At 65.7% G+C, this 16,668-nt stretch overlaps 1 protein-coding gene across 1 annotated transcript in view; it reads left to right on the forward strand.

The window, feature by feature from the left end:
- Positions 1-16,668, forward strand: part of DOT1L (DOT1 like histone lysine methyltransferase) — a gene marked incomplete at its 5' end in the record, with an annotated part of 57,653 nt that overhangs the window by 37,010 nt on the left and 3,975 nt on the right. Inside the window, 19 exons of the mRNA XM_059387615.1 lie at positions 623-691; positions 1,377-1,483; positions 1,877-1,918; positions 2,544-2,654; positions 2,748-2,982; positions 3,499-3,612; positions 4,174-4,265; positions 4,492-4,593; positions 4,892-5,029; positions 5,712-5,837; positions 7,087-7,571; positions 7,738-7,873; positions 8,224-8,370; positions 9,435-9,549; positions 10,457-11,034; positions 11,343-11,545; positions 13,902-13,966; positions 14,368-15,297; positions 16,004-16,574. Of these exons, the coding sequence (XP_059243598.1) occupies positions 623-691; positions 1,377-1,483; positions 1,877-1,918; positions 2,544-2,654; positions 2,748-2,982; positions 3,499-3,612; positions 4,174-4,265; positions 4,492-4,593; positions 4,892-5,029; positions 5,712-5,837; positions 7,087-7,571; positions 7,738-7,873; positions 8,224-8,370; positions 9,435-9,549; positions 10,457-11,034; positions 11,343-11,545; positions 13,902-13,966; positions 14,368-15,297; positions 16,004-16,539 (4,331 nt within the window). The remainder of the gene's footprint in view (positions 1-622; positions 692-1,376; positions 1,484-1,876; positions 1,919-2,543; positions 2,655-2,747; positions 2,983-3,498; positions 3,613-4,173; positions 4,266-4,491; positions 4,594-4,891; positions 5,030-5,711; positions 5,838-7,086; positions 7,572-7,737; positions 7,874-8,223; positions 8,371-9,434; positions 9,550-10,456; positions 11,035-11,342; positions 11,546-13,901; positions 13,967-14,367; positions 15,298-16,003; positions 16,575-16,668) is intronic.

The raw sequence follows: 16,668 nt of genomic DNA on the forward strand, positions 1-16,668 counted from the left end.
TTCTCAGGACGTGTGCTGGGTGGCTGGTGCGCCTGGTGCGGGACGTGCTGCGGTGGGCAACCATGTGCCCGCGTGGAAATGAGCTCGGACGCACTCTTCCAACTTCAGTGTGACATAGTGTTTGCTTTGACTTTTCCATTTGGCTCTTTCTCCCTCACACCCAGAAGCTTCTGAGAGCGTGCGTGTGCCTGTGGGTTCCTCTGCGTGTCTCTCTCTCCCTCGAACTCAGCACGCGGAGCCACTGCGGGCTGCCTGCCCCCTCGCCGGGCGGCCCGGTGGTGGGAGTTCAGGGTTTGCCTTGGCCACTCAGCCTCGGCTGTGACTGAACTCGTCCGCGCAGGTACGGAGCCTGCGGAGGGGCGCGTGTCCTCGCAGCTGGTGTCCGCCTGTGGCCAGCCGGAGCCCTGGCCGGGAGCTGTGCCCAGAGCATCCTCGTCCACACGATCCACTCGTGGGACAGACTTCCACGGGGAAGGCATCCCCTGCCTTTGCTTCGACTTGTCGAGCGCGGACAGGACTCGGTGGTGCCGCTGTCCCTGCCCTTGCTGCGGCTGTGCCCTGCTCTGCCGCCCTGCGCCCCGCGGCCACCCCACGAGCCGTGGTGACTAGTCTTGTGTTGCAGGTGGCAGAATCGTGTCCTCGAAGCCCTTCGCACCTCTGAACTTTAGAATAAACAGCAGGAACTTGAGCGGTAAGAAGCTCACGTTGCTGAGTCAATATACGTGACTTTAAGCATCTGTGTTGGTGTGGGGTCCGTACCTGGTGCTCCTCACTTTGGGCCAGTTGTTCGGTGTGGGCGTCCAGTCCTGGGGGGACGGGGGGTCAGCAGCTGCCCCGGCCACACCCCCTTGGTGCCACGAGCCCCCCGGTCCTGAGGGCCGCAGGCATTCCCCGACACGGCCCTGTGTCCCTGGCGGGGAGAGTGGCTCTGCGTGGAACTCAGAGGGACAGGTGTGCAAAGCCCTTTGAGTTCCTGTTGTGACTGGCCTGAGCAGGCAGTGGCTGCCCTGTCCCTGCTCAGGAGGGACTGGTAGCAGAAAGCTCCTGGGTCGGGCTGCATGGGCCTCGGGGTCTTGGGCCTCCTGGGGGGCTGGTGGGAGCTCCTGGCTCCACATTGTTTGGAGTCATCTGCAAGTGCCCTCCGACGGCACCGCCCACGCTTGGTGCTCTTTTCCTGGGACAAGCCCCTGGCGTGGCCCTGCAGCCTCCTCACTCAGCCGCGTGCTGGCAGCCAGCTGCCCCCTATGGGTGCTTGGGACAGGCTCTGCCCCTTCCTGCCTCACCGGGGTCACTCCGGACCAGAGGGAGATGCACCGAGGGCCCACCCGCTCACCCCAGGCGCAGGAGGGGCCCTAACCCTCGCCCCTTGTACGCAGACATCGGCACCATCATGCGGGTCGTAGAGCTCTCGCCCCTGAAGGGCTCAGTGTCCTGGACGGGGAAGCCGGTCTCCTACTATCTGCACACCATCGACCGCACCATAGTGAGTGCCCCGCGGGGCTGGGGTCGGGGGCCTGGCCAGCCGGCCCTCAGTACGGGTGGAAGTGGGTCGGGAGGCTGGTCTGTCTCACCTTTGTCCTCAGCCCTCGTGGGGGCCAGACCTTGTCCACGAGGACTCATGGAACAGCGGCTCTGCCTTGGAGTCCGAGGCCCCCGGTGCCCTGCCAGGCCTGCCGTGTGGCTGCCCCTGTGGGATGGCGGTGCGGGGCTTGCATGGCCCACACGGGGGGAGCCCTGAGCCCAGCGGGTGCCCTACTAGCCACCCACCCGGGAGGTGCCCCGCCGCGCTCTGCCAGGTGCGGGGTCTGCCCAGGCTGTCGCGCTCACTCCGGGGCTTGGGACTGGCTTCTCATGAGACTTTGCCTTGTGTTTTCAGCTTGAAAACTATTTTTCTAGTCTGAAAAATCCAAAACTCAGGGTAAGTGTATGTTTTCTGTTCCCCTTCCTGTTGTGTGTGCACTGCTGGTGGGGGTGTGCTGGCTGGGAGGGGCCGTCAGGGCGGGGGCGGGTCTCGGTGCCGGGACCAGGGGCCGCGCACACAACTGCCTCGTCTTCAGCAGCCCCGTGGCCCGCAGCTCTTGCACACGTTTCTGGGGAATGGGTCGAATGAGTCTCTGAAATGGGGTTTGGCGGCATGGTGGGCTGTGCCCAAGTGCAGGGCGGAGAGCAGCCCTCGAGCTGTCCCGATCTGAGGCCCGAGCCACAGAGGGGCTGGACCATTCCGAGCTCCTGTCCGAGGGGAGCCGGGATCCTTGTGCCCACGTCCCTCCCGTGCCCTTGTGGCCGCTGTTCATCTGCCTCCAGAGTCGGTGCTGTCTGCGCACGAGTTTTTCTATTTGGGGACTCGGATAAGTATCCAAACAGGAGAGCCCCCGGCCTCGGAGGGGGCCACAGCTGGAAGGCCACCTGCTTTCTGACGGAGCCCTGGGGGGGCGCGTGCCGTCAGGCTCCTCCGTCCTTGCGTGTGCGGAGGCGGGCAGAGCTCAGGCCGGCGGCCGCCTCGAGCCAGCCCCGCTGCAGACGCAGCCACACTTGCCTTCCAGGAGGAGCAAGAGGCAGCTCGGCGGCGGCAACAGCGGGAAAGCAAGAGCGCCACGACCACTCCCACCAAGGGGCCCGAGAGCAAGGCTGCCGCGTCTGCGGATGCCCCGACGGTGAGCGTGTGCCCTGTGCCCCGCGGAGGGAGGGCTCACGTGGCCTGATGGGCCCGCCAGTGCTCCCCTGACGGCCCTGCCCCCATCTGCCAGGATTCGGGGGCCGAGGAAGAAAAAGCTGGGGCAACCACCATCAAAAAGCCGTCCCCCTCCAAAGCCCGGAAAAAGAAGCTGAACAAGAAGGGGCGGAAGATGGCCGGCCGGAAGCGCGGGCGCCCCAAGAAGATGAGCACTGCGAACCCCGAGCGTAAGCCCAAGAAGAGCCAAACCGCACTGGACCTCCTGCACGCCCAGGCCGCGCCGCAGACGGCAGCGCCCTCGCCGCAGGGTGAGCCGGCTGTGGGCGGACCCCTGGGGCATGCTGTCGGCCAGTCCCGGCGCCCCCTTTTCTCTCTGCCTTGGTGCGGCGAGTGGGGTCCCCCTCCTGTCTGCTGAGGCGGTGAGAGGGGCAGAGGCCTCCATGACGGCGTCGTGTGCCGTGTGGCTGCTGCCTGCTTTCCAGACCCTGCTAGGGTCACGCCATCCTCACGGCCATGTGCCCTGGGGTGGGCTCCCTGAGAGCGCACCCCGGTGGGGCCTCCCCATTATCCTAGCCCCGGGCTCTGGGCTCCCCTGGCCTCCCGTCCTGGGCTCTGATGACAGACCGCACACAGGGGACATGGCTCACAGGGACCTCTTGGATCCCGCGGGGCTTTGGTTCCACTTCTCAAAGCGCTGCGATGCAGTGTCTGGTCCCCCGTTCAGTCTCGGTGTGGGCAAGCTGGCTGGTTCCTGGGAGCAGACCTGTGGAAGTCCCCAGGCGCACCGGCCTGCCGCTGACACGTGGCCTCTCTGTGTCCTACAGACGCGTACAAGTCACCTCAGAGCCCGTTTTACCAGCTACCTCCCAGCGTGCAGCGGCACCCCCCCGACCAGCTGCTGCTGGCTCCCACCCCGCCCGCACTGCAGAAGCTGCTAGGTGAGCTGCCCATGGACCCCTCGGGCCTGCGGGGGTCGGGGGAGGGCTGCCGGCCCCAGACCAGAGTCACACGGGCTCAGGGCTGGTGTGATCTCCCTAGCACGTGGGACGCCCCCAGAGAACCACCCAGCCCCACCCCGTGTCGGCCACGTTGGGTGGGGAGGGCTGTGTCGGGGGAGCTTGGTGCCCAGTGTCGCTGAGCCGAGGCGCAGACTCACGCTGCTGGGAGAGATCAAGCAGCTGCTTATCTCTGAAAAGCGGGTGAAGGAAACCCTTTTTCACCTTTTGGGAGCTGCCGGTTTTCTCAGTTCAACATCAGTAACCTGCGTTTCCCTAAGCAAACGGGCACCCACGTGGTGTCGGAGGGCAAAAGACATGGGGCAGCACAGGCAGGAGCTGTGAGGGGCGCCCAGGTGGGGACCGAAGGTCCCGGCGTGATGGTGGGCGGTGAGCCACTGGGGGTGGCAGCTGCCACGATGGCTTTCTGAAGGGCGGCCCTCCTCCTCCCTGCTGGACTCGGGGGCTCGTGTGTGTGCTAAGCTGCATACTTGACCCTTGTAGAGTCCTTCAAGATTCAGTACTTGCAGTTCTTGGCCTACACCAAGACCGCCCAGTATAAGGCCAGCCTGCAGCAGCTGCTGGACCAGGAGAAGGTGAGCCCTGCCCTGTGCCCCTCACCTGCTGGCCCCAGAAGGCGCCTTGGCCCTAGGAGAAGCGGCGGTCCCTTCAAGGGCCCGCGCGCTGTCCCTGCTCGCTCCAGAGAGGCCGTGGGGGTCTCTGCTGAGGGTCATCAGCCTTCTGGGCTGGGGCACGTCTGGCCCGTTGTGGGAGGGCACGTGGCGGGGACAGGGCCTTGCCGTCACCTTGCTGTGTCCCCAGGAGAAGAACGCCCGGTTGCTGGGCGCCGCGCAGCAGCTATTTGGCCACTGCCAGGCCCAGAAGGAGGAGATCAAGAGGCTCTTCCAGCAGAAGCTGGACGAGGTGGGCTGCTGGGACTGTGCCCGCCGCTGGGCCCCCTGGGGCGGGATGCGGGTGCAGGGGCTTCCTTCCCGGTGTGTGGGGTGTACGTAGTCGCAGCACTGCTGGTGTGGGGTCGTGCCCTGGGGTCGTCCTTGTCCCTTCTCTGGGCCACCATAGGTCCTCTCTGCGACCGCCATCGGCCGCCAGCCCAGCCCGCCCCTTCCTGCCCCCCAGACGGCCCCCAGCCCCGTCCCCTGCCCTCAGCCTGCCGCTGCACACTCCGGCGGGAGAGCCCACCTCTGCTGTCGTGTGTCCGCAGCTGGGAGTGAAGGCGCTGACCTACAACGACCTGATCCAGGCGCAGAAGGAGATCTCGGCCCACAACCAGCAGCTGCGGGAGCAGACGGAGCAGCTGCAGAAGGACAACGGGGAGCTGAGGACGCAGAGCCTGCGGCTGGTGGGGGCACGGCGGGGTCGGCGGGGGCGGGGCGCCGGGCGGACAGGGTCCAGGCATCCTTCTCCAGGACCGGTTTGCCATAACCCCCAGTCTGCACGGGCCGCTTCAGGACTCCCGCTGCCAGCCTGCCCGCATCCCCAGTGCCCTCCTTTCTTGGGCTCTCGGAGCCCCCTAGAGCCCGCAGGGCCCACGGCCCTTCCGAAGGCTCATACGCTTTCACTCGATGAAGCTCTCCAGGTGCTCAGACTTTAATATCCTCCTGGCACTCCTGCAGCCCCATGCTGGTCTCTTTGACGAGTCCTAGGGCCGGGGGCACATCTCCTGGGACCTCACTGCTCTGGAGACGAGAGCACGCCTGCTGGGCGTGCGGGAGCGTCACTTGTGACGGAGCCTTCCTGTCCCATCCTGTGGGCACCCGTGCCTTGCTCCCCCTGGGCGTGCTGACCGGGGAGGCCTAGTTTCTACTCTGGGCTGCCTCCCAGCCTGGCCTTCTTTTAGCAGGTTCCCTTGCCGGATACACAGGTGTTCAGAGACACCTGCCCAGACATCGGCTGGGTCTCCTTTCAGAGCCCAGGCTCTGCCCTCTGCCGGGCGGACAGGTGCCCCCGCAACAGCGGCGCGTGCTCTGCAGCAAGGGTCTGCCCGGCCGGGACTCACAACCGTGACCTCCTCATCCCCACAGCTCAAGGCTCGGTGTGAGGAGCTGAAGCTGGACTGGTCCACGCTGTCCCTGGAGAACCTGCTGAAGGAGAAGCAGGCCCTGAGGACCCAGATCTCCGAGAAGCAGAGGCACTGTCTGGAGCTGCAGGTGGGGGCGAGCGCCGCGGAAGGCCCTGCACTCCCGGGGCAGTGCTGCCGGCCGCCTCCGCCGGGCTGTCCTGCTCCCGGGTCAGGCCGTCTGTCGTGGTATTGGGAAGCAGCCTGGACGTCCCGTTTCTGGCCCTCGAAGGGGAGCAGAGGGCTTGGCAGCCGAGCGGCCCTGCTTGCTCCAAGGCGTCTCAGGCTCCTCGGAAACCCAGCATCTCGCCAGTGCCCCTTAGTGAGTCACACATGCAGCCGCCATGAGGAGGCCGGTGTCTGCGCAGGAGATCCCGGGAGCTGGCCCCTCTGCCGAGATGGGTGGCATGTGTATCAGGGTCCGGCGGGAAGCAAGGCAGGAGGGAAGGAGAAATGGGCGGTCTGTCTCCGGTCCCGGTTTCCCAGAGTTGGCTGGCTGGGCGTGTAGCCTTCCGATGACCACAGGACCATAGCACGGTGTGCGGCGTGGGCGTCGGCAGCACCTGCAAGCTCCGTTTTTGCAAGGCTGTGGCCCCCGCTTGGGCTGGCGTCTCCCCAGCGTGGCTTCACCGTTCACGGGAGGCTCTCCTGGTCACCAGCCCTCGGGGTCTTCCAAGTGTTGTTTTGTTACAAAACGATGTCGCAATGAATTATTCGGCACAGAAGACTCCGGTTAAGGATGTTTCTTAAAGACCTGCTCCCCAAAGTGGGTCTGTGAGTGGTGTGAGGTCCCGGGGTCCGGGCCACCCACCTTCTGAAGGGCCGTGACTCAGGGGAGCCTGGCACAGAGGAGGTTTGCTGACCCCCGTTGGCCCAGACAGGCCTCTCTGCTGTGCTCTCGTGTGTGAGCGGCCGTTAGGCTGCTGACCCCTCTGTGGAGTGATGGCACGTTTGTGAGGGCGAACCACAAAGCAGAGAAACCAGAGAGAAAATCCCCGGTGCCCCACGCTGGGGGAGAGAAGCCCAGAGCCACAGTTTCTCGTGGCCGGTTTATACGTAGGGTCCTTCAGCACAGACAGGGTCACAGCTCCCCGTTCTCGTCCCCCAAGCGCACGTCCGTGGAACTCCCTGGACACCAGGTGTTCTGTCCGGTGGCCCCGGAGCTTCCTGCCCCGTGCTGGGCAGTTGGCCTCCGCATCACCCCCAAAGCCGGTCTGCGTCCTCGCAGGCGCTCCGGGGCTGTGTCCGTCTGCGTTGGCTGGGTGGCCGGGTGTGGCTCGTCCGGCCGGGCCTCAGGCCCTGGGCCGAGCAGCAGGCCTGAGCCTCTCCCCACCCGGCAGATCAGCATCGTGGAGCTGGAGAAGAGCCAGCGGCGGCAGGAGCTCCTGCAGCTGAAGTCGTGCGTGCCGCCCGACGACGGCCTGTCCGCACACCTGCGTGGGAAGGGCGCCCTGGGCCGGGAGCTGGAGGCTGAGCCTGGCCGTCTGCACCTCGACCTGGACGGCCCCAAGTTCTCACTGCCCCACTTGAGCAGCGCCAGCCCGGAGCTCTCCATGAACGGCCACGTGGCCGGCTATGAGGTGTGCGGTGCGCTGAGCCGGCCCTCGTCCAAGCAGAACACGCCCCAGTACCTGGCCTCCCCGCTGGACCAGGACGTCGTGCCCTGTACTCCCAGCCACGGTGGTCGGCCACGGCTTGAGAAGATGGCAGGCCTGGCCTTGCCCGACTATACCCGGCTCTCCCCGGCCAAGCTGGTACTCAGGCGGCACCTGAGCCAGGACCATGCAGCCGGCGGCAAGCCTGCGGCCGGCGAGCTACACCCACGGTGAGTCCACTCTGGTGCCGGGGACCACCTTGGGGTCTGGTGAGCCGGCACTCGGCGGTCTGGAGGAGCCCCCGGGGTGTGCGCTGAGCCTGGCCACTGGCTCTAGATGCAGACCTGAGGCTGCGGGCACCCCCAGAGGAGGAACCAGGGCTGTGTCTCGTTCCAGAGCTGAGCACGCCAAGGAGAACGGCCTTCCATACCAGAGCCCTGGCATCGCCAACGGTATCAAGCTGAGCCCTCAGGACCCGCGACCGTCCTCCCCCGCCGCCTTACAGATGACAGGGGAGAGGGGCAGCGAGAAGGTGAGAGCAGGACCCGCGTCGTGGAGGGTGCGTGCTGGGTGTCGAGCTTGGCTGCTAGGAGAGGCCCTCTATGCGAGGGCCAGGCGGGGGGCTTGGGATGAGCCTGGGACGCAGTGCCACAGCCGAGCCCCCGTGGGGGGCTGTTGTCCGTAGAGGCGGGAGGGAGAGTCTGTGGGGAAGGAAGGGGGCGGGTCCCTGGGACTTTAGGAGGAGGAACCGTGTCTCGGGACAAGGGCTTTCCTCCTGTGCTGGGGTGGGGGGTGGGGATGTCCCTGTGGTCTTCGGGTGGCGCTGGTGGCCTGGCACTACTGGCCAGCAGGAGCGAGGCCGGGCTGGTGGTGTGTGTGCAGGGTGTGAAGGAGCGCGCCTACGCCAGCAGCGGGGAGGCCATCACCAGCCTGCCCGTCAGCATCCCGCTCAGCACCGTGCAGCCCAGCAAACTGCCCGTCAGCATCCCCCTGGCCAGCGTGGTGCTGCCCAGCCGCGCCGAGAAGGTGGTGAGTGCGTGCCGGCCGGGGGCGCTGTTGTCCCTGGGTGACTGGCCCGGGCCCTTGGGCTCCGCAGTGTGGTGTGTAGGCGAAGAGGGGGTCTCGGCGGGCTTTTTCCCTGTGAGACCTACTTTCTGTTGACTGGCCTGCTGATGAGTGTGGGGCGTACCGCGACCCCCGAGACAGAGCCCCAGAATGCGGGGTTGGTTACAGTAACGTTTTCCCATTTTCATCTCCCGATTTTTTTGTGGGGGGTGGTATGTCTGGGTGGAGATGGAATTGAACTCCGGATTCGGTGGAAGAATGAAGCCCCAGCCCCCTCGTCCTGTCTCACACGTGGGCCCCCCTGGGGCTCCGTCTTGCGTGACGCGGGCTGGGCTCTGTGAAGCGGATGTGATTGGTGTTCCGTCCGCTCAGCTGACGTGCCCCTTCTAGTGGCCTTTAGTTAGTTCACCAAGTGGTGCAGCCGACACCTGTCCACAGATTGTGTCACATGCATGGACTCGCACCCCGCGTGGCCTTCTGTTTCTGGTTCCAACCCTGCGTGTCATGGGCTCGGGAGGCCGTCCCTGGGGCCGCACGTGGGGGCGCCTGACTCCTGCTTGTGGCCGGGGACACTCCCCCACGTGCACAGACCATGTCGTGTTTATCTGCTCTCCTGCGGGCAGACGTGTTGTTCCCACCCGTGGCTGTTCCGAGTTGCGGTGATGTGAACGTTTGTGTACGGATGTTGCGTGGCTGCGTGTCTCCAGCCCGTCCACGAGGAGTGGAGTCACGGTTTGGGTCACAGCCGCTGTCCCTGTTCCCCTCGTCCCCAGCCTGACATTCGCTGTTGGCAGAACAGTCCTTTGGAACGGATATCTGCCCCTCCCCTTGTCAGAACCTTCTGACTGCTGCCCGCAGAGCTCAAACCCCGAGCAGGTGGCTTCCCCTTCTGTGCGCCGGCTCCCACATACCTGCCCTTCTCCCTGCCTCGCGCCCTTTGCACATCCTCTGGCTCATGTCGGGGACTCCCTCCCTGCCCTTCATCTCCAGCGCTGGCTCATCTGACAGTGTGGACTTTTTCTCCACAGAGAAGCACCCCCAGCCCTGTGTCACAGACCCGAGAGTCCTCGTCCACACTTGAAAAGCAGATGGGCGCTAATGCCCACGGCGCTGGAAGCAAAAACCTCGCTCCAGCTTCTACAGGTCAGACAGCTTCTCCTGCACCTGGGTCCTGCCTCCAGCCCCGCCCCCAGGGCCCAGCCCGGCCCAGCCTCTGCTGCTGCTGCCGGAAGGAGGAGGAGCCGGGGCAGGCGGGTGGAGGGGAGCCCCCAGACCCAGCAGGCTGGGCTCCAAGCAGGCCCATCTCCTCCTGGCCACGGGGTCAGCCCCTGTGCCCTGGGGTGAGCGGCTCTAGGCTGGACTTTGGCTCACGTCAGGAGCCTCTGGCCTGAGGCATGCTGCCCTTTCCTCCTGGAGGTCACCCGGGGTTGGTCGCGAGCCCTACCTGGCTGGTGATGTCCTGGGGGAGCAGCCTGCTCTCCATCTGGGCTCTGAGTCCCCTTCAGAGACCCCTGATGGTTGCTGGCAGAGGCCTCCGCAGACTGCACACAGGGCCAGGTGGCACATGGCGCCTCTGTGGCAGGGGGGGTTCTGTCCCAGCCACTCGGCCCTAGGGGTGGTGGGCGTGCCAGTGACACCAGCCCCGGGGGCCGGTCACCAGTTTGCCGCCACCTGTGTTAATGCAGGGAGGGCAGGGCCGCCTCTCGTGTCCAGCAGCCCTTCCTCTGGGGTGGGGAGGCCCGGGTCTGTGCAGGAGACAGGGACCTCAGTAGGGCTTCTTGCGGCTTAGGGAGCCTCTGGGGGAGGGGTGTGCCCAGGCCCACTTGGAGTTGTCGGGTTCCAGCACCAGGGGTCCTCACGCATCCAGAAGTGCCTGCTCGGGAGCCCCCGGCCTGGCCCAGCCCAGCCCAGCCATGCTCAGCTCATGGGTGCTTGTCTCCCATGCTCGGCGGAACCCCACGGAGGGCGGGTTCCCGGGCATGGAGCTTTGTGACCGGCCGCTCCCGAGGCAACGGCGTCCGCCCCTGACATAGCCCGTCCTTCCTGGCAGGCTTCTACACGGGCTCCGGGGCCGTCAGTGGGGCCCTGGCAGGCAGCCCGGCTCCCCTCGCTCCCGGAGCCGAGCCCGGCACCTTGGATGAGGTCTCGAGCTCAGGAAGCCTGTTCGCTGGCATGGGGTCCTGTGGCTCCGCCCCGCAGCTCCCGCCCCTGCTCCAGCAGTCCCGCAGCTCCGGTGCGGCCTCTCCTGCCCATCCGCTCTGCGCCAGCCCGCGGCTCAGCAGCGCTGCCCAGGGCCCGCTGCCCGAGGCCAACAAAGGGGACCTTCCCTCTGAGGCAGGCATCTCCGACCCCGAGGGCGAGGTCAAGAGGAGGATCGTCTTTACCATCTCGGCTGGCGGCGGTGCCAAACAGTCGCCTCCTGGCAAACCCAGCCCTCTGCCCGCGGGCGCCCGTGGGGACAGCGGCCAAGGCCATGGGCCGGACAGCCGTAAGCGGGGCAGGAGGAAGCGGGCGGCGGCCGGGACCCCCAGCCTGAGTTCCGGCGTGTCGCCCAAGCGTCGGGCACTGCCGTCCGTCGCCGGCCTCTTCACACAGTCTTCAGGGTCCCCGCTGAACCTCAACTCGATGGTAAGTCCAGGGCCGGCTGGGGGGCAGGGACACGGTGGGGAGGGCGGGCCAGCTCGTCTGGCCCACGCAGGTGTCTCACGTGGCGGCTCCCGTTCCCAGTCTGGCCAGGATGGCAGGGCCCCAGGAGCACAGCCGGGAGGATGGCCATGGGCCGCCTTCCTCCGAGGGCGGCAGGCTGGCTCTGCCGTTGCCCAGCAGCCTGAGGTCCAGGGCAGGTGTGGGCAGTGGGGACCCTAGCAAAGCCTGTGGGTGCTGGCGCCCAGGGAGCCCATTGACAGGCTTGTGCTGTGTCTGTGGTGGTCCCTCAGGTCAGCAACATTAACCAGCCTTTGGAAATCACGGCCATCTCGTCCCCTGAGAGCCTGAAGAGCTCCCCTGTCCCTTACCAGGACAACGACCAGCCACCCGTTCTCAAGAAGGAGAAGCCCTTGAGCCAGACCAACGGGGCCCACTACTCCCCACTGACCTCAGACGAGGAGCAGGGCTCCGAGGACGAGCCGGGCAGCGCCAGGTGAGCGGGGCCGGATGGGGTGGGCACAGGGCGTCCGTGGGCGCGGCTTCTGGAAGGAAAGGCCTTCGTGATGAGGTCGCTTTCCTGGGTTACCGTCAGTGGGTGCCAGGGCCCTGTCCGTGGCCCGTCCGCTGACGTCCGCAGTGCCGTAGAGTGACCATACTCGAGTAGGTGGGCCCAGATTGCTCACCTTTACATGGTGAGATGCTGGTCGGGAAGGGGCTGGGCGGTCCTCCCGCCTGAGATGTCAGACCTAGGGCAGGCCAGCACCCTGGGGCCTGGAGCCGCCGGGGCGTGGGGTTGCTGTGTCCCCTAGTTGCCGGTGCCTGGTTCTTTGTGCGTGTGTCACGTGGTTGGAGCAGACAGGCACATGAGTGGCCATGGCAGGCAGGGGCTCGAGAGAGCGGGCACTGCACAAGGGGGTGCTTGAGCGAGAACGGTGTTCTCTCCGAATGTGGGACAGCGCTATTCGGTTGGACTCGCGTGGCCCCTTGCTTGTGTAAAGAGTGTGGCCCAGTGGGTTTGGATATGTCCCAGAGCTGTGCAAGCATTATTAGCATCAATTCTAGAACATTCTTATGACCCCAGAAAAAGGCCCGTGTCCCTTAACACGGACTCCCCAGCCCTAGCTCCCACCCTCTCCTCTCTGTGCGGACGGAACTCCTCTGGGGCCCTCCTGGGAGTGGGGACCTGCAGGAACGGGTCCTTCTGGGTCTGGCTCCTCTCCCTGAGCCCTGTGTCCTCGGGGTCCCTCCGTGTGTGGCAGAGGTTGGGTCCCTTCCTTCCTGAGGCTGGACCGTGTTCCCGTGTGGGGACGGACTGCGCACGTCGTAGTCATTCATTACGTGCCGGTGGATGCCTGGGGTGTCCGGTGTTTAGCTAATGGGGTAAGGCTCCCGTAAGTGCCCCAGACCGCCCTCTGTCTGAAGACGTTTTCCGCTGGGCCCCTGCTGGCTCGGTCGGTTAGGTGTCCCCCTTGATTTTGGCTCAGGTCAGGGTCTCGGTCCCACGTTGGCTCTGTGCTCGGCCGAGGTCTGTGGGAGGGCTCGCTCTCCTCCCCTGCCTTCCCCTGCTCACGCACCACGCACGCCTGCGCGCTCTCTTTTCTCAAATAAATGAGTAAGTCTTGAAAAAGAAGAAAATACTTTCAGTCTCCCAGTGTGGAACTCTGGGCCCGACAGCGACTCCGTGTTTAATGTTCCGAGGAACCTTCCGCAGCAGCCGTCCTCGCGCGCCCCGTCGGCGGGAGGGGCCGGTGTTGCCACACTCTCCCGGCACCTTTGCTGTCTGTTTTGTTTCGTAACACAACAGCCGTTCCCATGGGTTTGGGGGTCTCACTGGCGCTCTGAGCGTCCTTGCGCTCTGATAGGGGTGTGGAGGGTCTGCTCGTGGCTCAGAGCCGTGTGTGTGTCCATGGAGAGACGTCGTTCCGGTCCTGCGTTGTGGTCGGGCTGCAGGAGTTCTCTCGTGTGTGGACGGGCGGTCTCATGTGACGCCTGCTCCGTGAATGTCCGCGGGTCTCTGGGTCTGTCATCTCACGTTCCCGCAGGTTTCTGAAGGACGGGAGTGTTGCGGCTTGGTCCGGTCTCGTTTCTCTCCGTCTGCTTTCATTGCCTGCGCCTGGCGGCTGGTCTAGGCCCGTTCATCTTGTTCCTTTTCTGCAGACGTAAATTATGTTTTTAGAAGTTTAATACTCGAGTGCTTTTCTTTCTTTCTTTCTCTCTTTTTTTTTTAAGATTTTATTTATTTAATTGACAGATCACAAGTAGGCAGAGAGGCAGGCAGAGAGAGAGGAGGAAGCAGGCTCCCCGCTGAGCAGAGAGCCCGATGTGGAGCTCGATTCCAAGTTTCTGGGTCATGACCTGAGGCGAAGGCAGAGGCTTTAACCCACTGAGACCCCAGGCGCCCTCAAGTGCTTTTCTTTTGTGCTAGGAATGTCCAGCCTCTCTGTTTCCGAATTCTTTGGGGGCAGTTTTCTTGTGTTTGTAGAGGTCACGGTGTTCTTCGGGACTTGCCATGGAAGCGTGGGCACGTAGCGTGTACTGTTCTGCGGTTTGGCATGTGCCACACACCCCGTGTCATGTGGTGACACGCCGTTGTTGACATGGCGCAGGGAGCTGTTGTGAGCCTCAGGGGCATGACGCAGAGACTGGGACTCTTGGCGTCTGTGCTGGGACGTGACACCCCGGTTCCCAAGCACTCAGCCTCGTCCCCTCCTGCAGTCAGGATCCCGCTCCCCACCAGGGCCGCAGGCTCTGCCCAGCAGTCACGGTCCCCTCTAGAGAGGTCTGCGGGCAGGTGGGCTGGGCAGTGCAGATGTATTTCAAACCTCCGCCATCTATTTTTCTCTTGATAGAATTGAGAGGAAAATTGCAACCATCTCCTTAGAAAGCAAATCTCCTCCGAAAACCTTGGAAAGCGGTGAGTGGCTATGTGCCCTTCCTCGTGACTCCCAGGCTCAAGGTGACCTGGCCCCAGGGTGTGGCCTCAACCCTCAGGACCTCCCACGCTGGGCTTCTAGAATTATCTCTGGGTGATGTCGAATGCCACCTGTGTCCCCGTGACGGCTGGTCTCGATACTGCCGGGGGCAGTCCGTCCCCTGCCGGTCGAACTGGGCCAGCCTCTGACACTCTCTGCGAGCACGCAGACGGCCCTCAGCCCGCCGCAGACTCTCTGGTCTCCAGCTCCCCATCCCGCCCCACGCTCGCTCTGCTCGGCCGCCTGATCCCCCAGCAGAGGCCCGCGTGGACCATAGCGCACTTCGCTCGGGCGGGAGGGGTGGCTCTGAGCCCTGGGCCTCACCGGCTCTGGTTCTCGTCAGGTGGTGGCCTGACCGGGAGGAAGCCGGCGCCTGCCAGCGAGCCCGCCAACAGCAGCAAGTGGAAATCCACCTTCTCACCCATCTCCGACCTTGGCCTGGCCAAGTGCGCCGACAGCCCGCTGCAGGCCAGCTCCGCCCTGAGCCAGAACTCCCTGTTCGCTTTCCGGCCGCCCCTGGAGGAGCCTGGCCTGGCCGATGCCAAGCTGGCTGCCCACCCGAGGAAGGGCTTTCCCGGTGCCCTGGCGGGGGCCGGGGGACTGAGCCCCAGCAGCAACCCTCCCAACGGCTTCGCCTTCAGCGGGGGCCTGACCGCCGACCTCAGTTTACACAGCTTCAGCGATGGTGCTTCTCTCTCCCACAAGGTCCCGGAGACGGCCAGCCTGAGCGGCCCCCTGAGTTTTCCCACCCCGCGGGGCAAGGAGGGTGCCGCCGCAGAGCCTGGCACCTTTGTGAACAAGAGGCAGCTGGACGGACTGAGTGGCCCCAAGGCCAGAGAGGCGGGCGAGCCGGGCCTCCCGGCGTGTGGGCCTCCAGACAAGGCCTCGCTGACGCACAGCAAGCCGGGCAAGGGCCGGGACCGCGAGCCCGACTTGAAGAACGGTCACAACCTCTTCATTTCTGCCGCCACTGTGCCTCCCGGGGGCCTTCTCAGCGGCCCGGGCCTTGCCACAGTGGCGTCCTCGACGGTCAGCGCGGCTCCCTCTGCCCAGACACACCGCCCCTTCCTGGGCACCTTTGCCCCCGGCCCACAGTTCGCCCTGGGTCCCATGTCCCTGCAGGCCAACCTGGGCTCCTCCGTGCTGCAGTCCCTGTTCAGCTCTGTGCCGGCCGCCGCCGGCCTGGTGCACGTCTCGTCCGCCGCGACCAGACTGACCAACTCGCACGCCATGGGCAGCTTCTCCTCTGGGGTGGCAGGCGGCGCAGTTGGAGGTAGGCAGACGCGCGCCTCCCTCGTCTGAATCGCGGGTCCTGCGGGCCGCACGCCGTCGCCCTCCCGGACCGTGGGGCTAATGACAACTGCTTTACAGGTTCCCTTGCAGGGCCCCCTAAGGGGCGAGAGGCTGTGCCCACCTGTCCCCTGGGGGCCACTTTGCACCTGCCACCTTGCTCCTTTTCATGAGACGCAGATGTGCCTGTGGCGTGGGCAGCGCACTCGCGCGTGAGTCGGCCTGCGTCAGGCCCTCTGGTGGTGACGGCGTCCCTTGTACCTTCAGGAGAGCTGGCGCCACAGCTAGGGCTTGGTTTCCTCCCCGTGGAGGTCGTCTGTCCCACGGAAATGGCCCACGGGCTCTGGGCCGCGTTGGGGGCTGTCACTGGGCCAGAGCGAGGGGCCACAGCAGCTGCTGTGTGGGGGCACCGTGGAGGGGGGGCCCGGGCCTCTGCGGCCGGCTCCTTGCTGGGCGCAGGCCGGTCCCGGGCTGGGAGCCCGGGGGGCGTGCCCGCAGGGGGCGTGGCCCAGCACCGGCCTGCAGGGGAGTCGCACCCGGCCACCCGCGCCCTGCTGCTTGCTGCTTTGCCCCTGCTCTCGCGACGCCCAAGGAGCTGCGGCCGCTACCTGCTTCCCCGTTGTTGTCTCTCTGCGCTTGGCCGGACACTGCCCACCTGTTGAAGCTGAGTTTTTCTCTCCTGTTTGCAGGTGTCTTTAACCACGCGGTGCCTTCCGCCTCCGCCCATCCGTTTGGAGCCAGTTTCGGCAGCGGGGCCGCGTGTCGCAGCGGCACGCCGGGCGTAACCGCGCTGCAGGCGGCCGGCGCCCCCGCCTCTTCCTTTCAGGCCCCGCCCCCGCCCCCGCAGGGGCGGCCCGCCCTCCCCGCACCCGCACCCCCTAACGCTGCCTTGCCTCCTGCCCCTGCGCTGCTCCCGGCTAACTCTGAGCCCGTGCTTCTGCAGAACCTCGCGTCCCTCCCGGCTAACCAGGCTTTCTTACCCGCCGCCTCTGCCGCCTCTCTGCAGCCTGCTAACGCCTCTCTGTCCATCCAGCTCACCTCCCTCCCGCACAAGGCCCCCCGCCCCTCCTTCACGGTGCACCACCAGCCCCTGCCCGGGCTGGCCCTGGCCCAGGCTGCGCCCGTGATCCCGCAGGCCGGCTCCACGGGGCCGTCTGCCGTGTGGGTTTCCCTTGGCATGCCGCCTCCGTATGCCGCGCGCCTTGCGGGGGTTAAGCCGAGATAAAGACCTTGCTTAGCTAGCCGTTCGTATTCTGTAAGGTAAGGCTAGAGCCCAACCACGGGGCCCGTACGAGACCCTGAACTATCTGTCCTTCCTTCCGCAGAGAGTGGAGGGGCCCAGGGGACCCAGGCT

The sequence above is a fragment of the Mustela nigripes genome, chromosome 2 (assembly GCF_022355385.1).
Source record: "Mustela nigripes isolate SB6536 chromosome 2, MUSNIG.SB6536, whole genome shotgun sequence".
NCBI lineage: Eukaryota > Metazoa > Chordata > Mammalia > Carnivora > Mustelidae > Mustela > Mustela nigripes.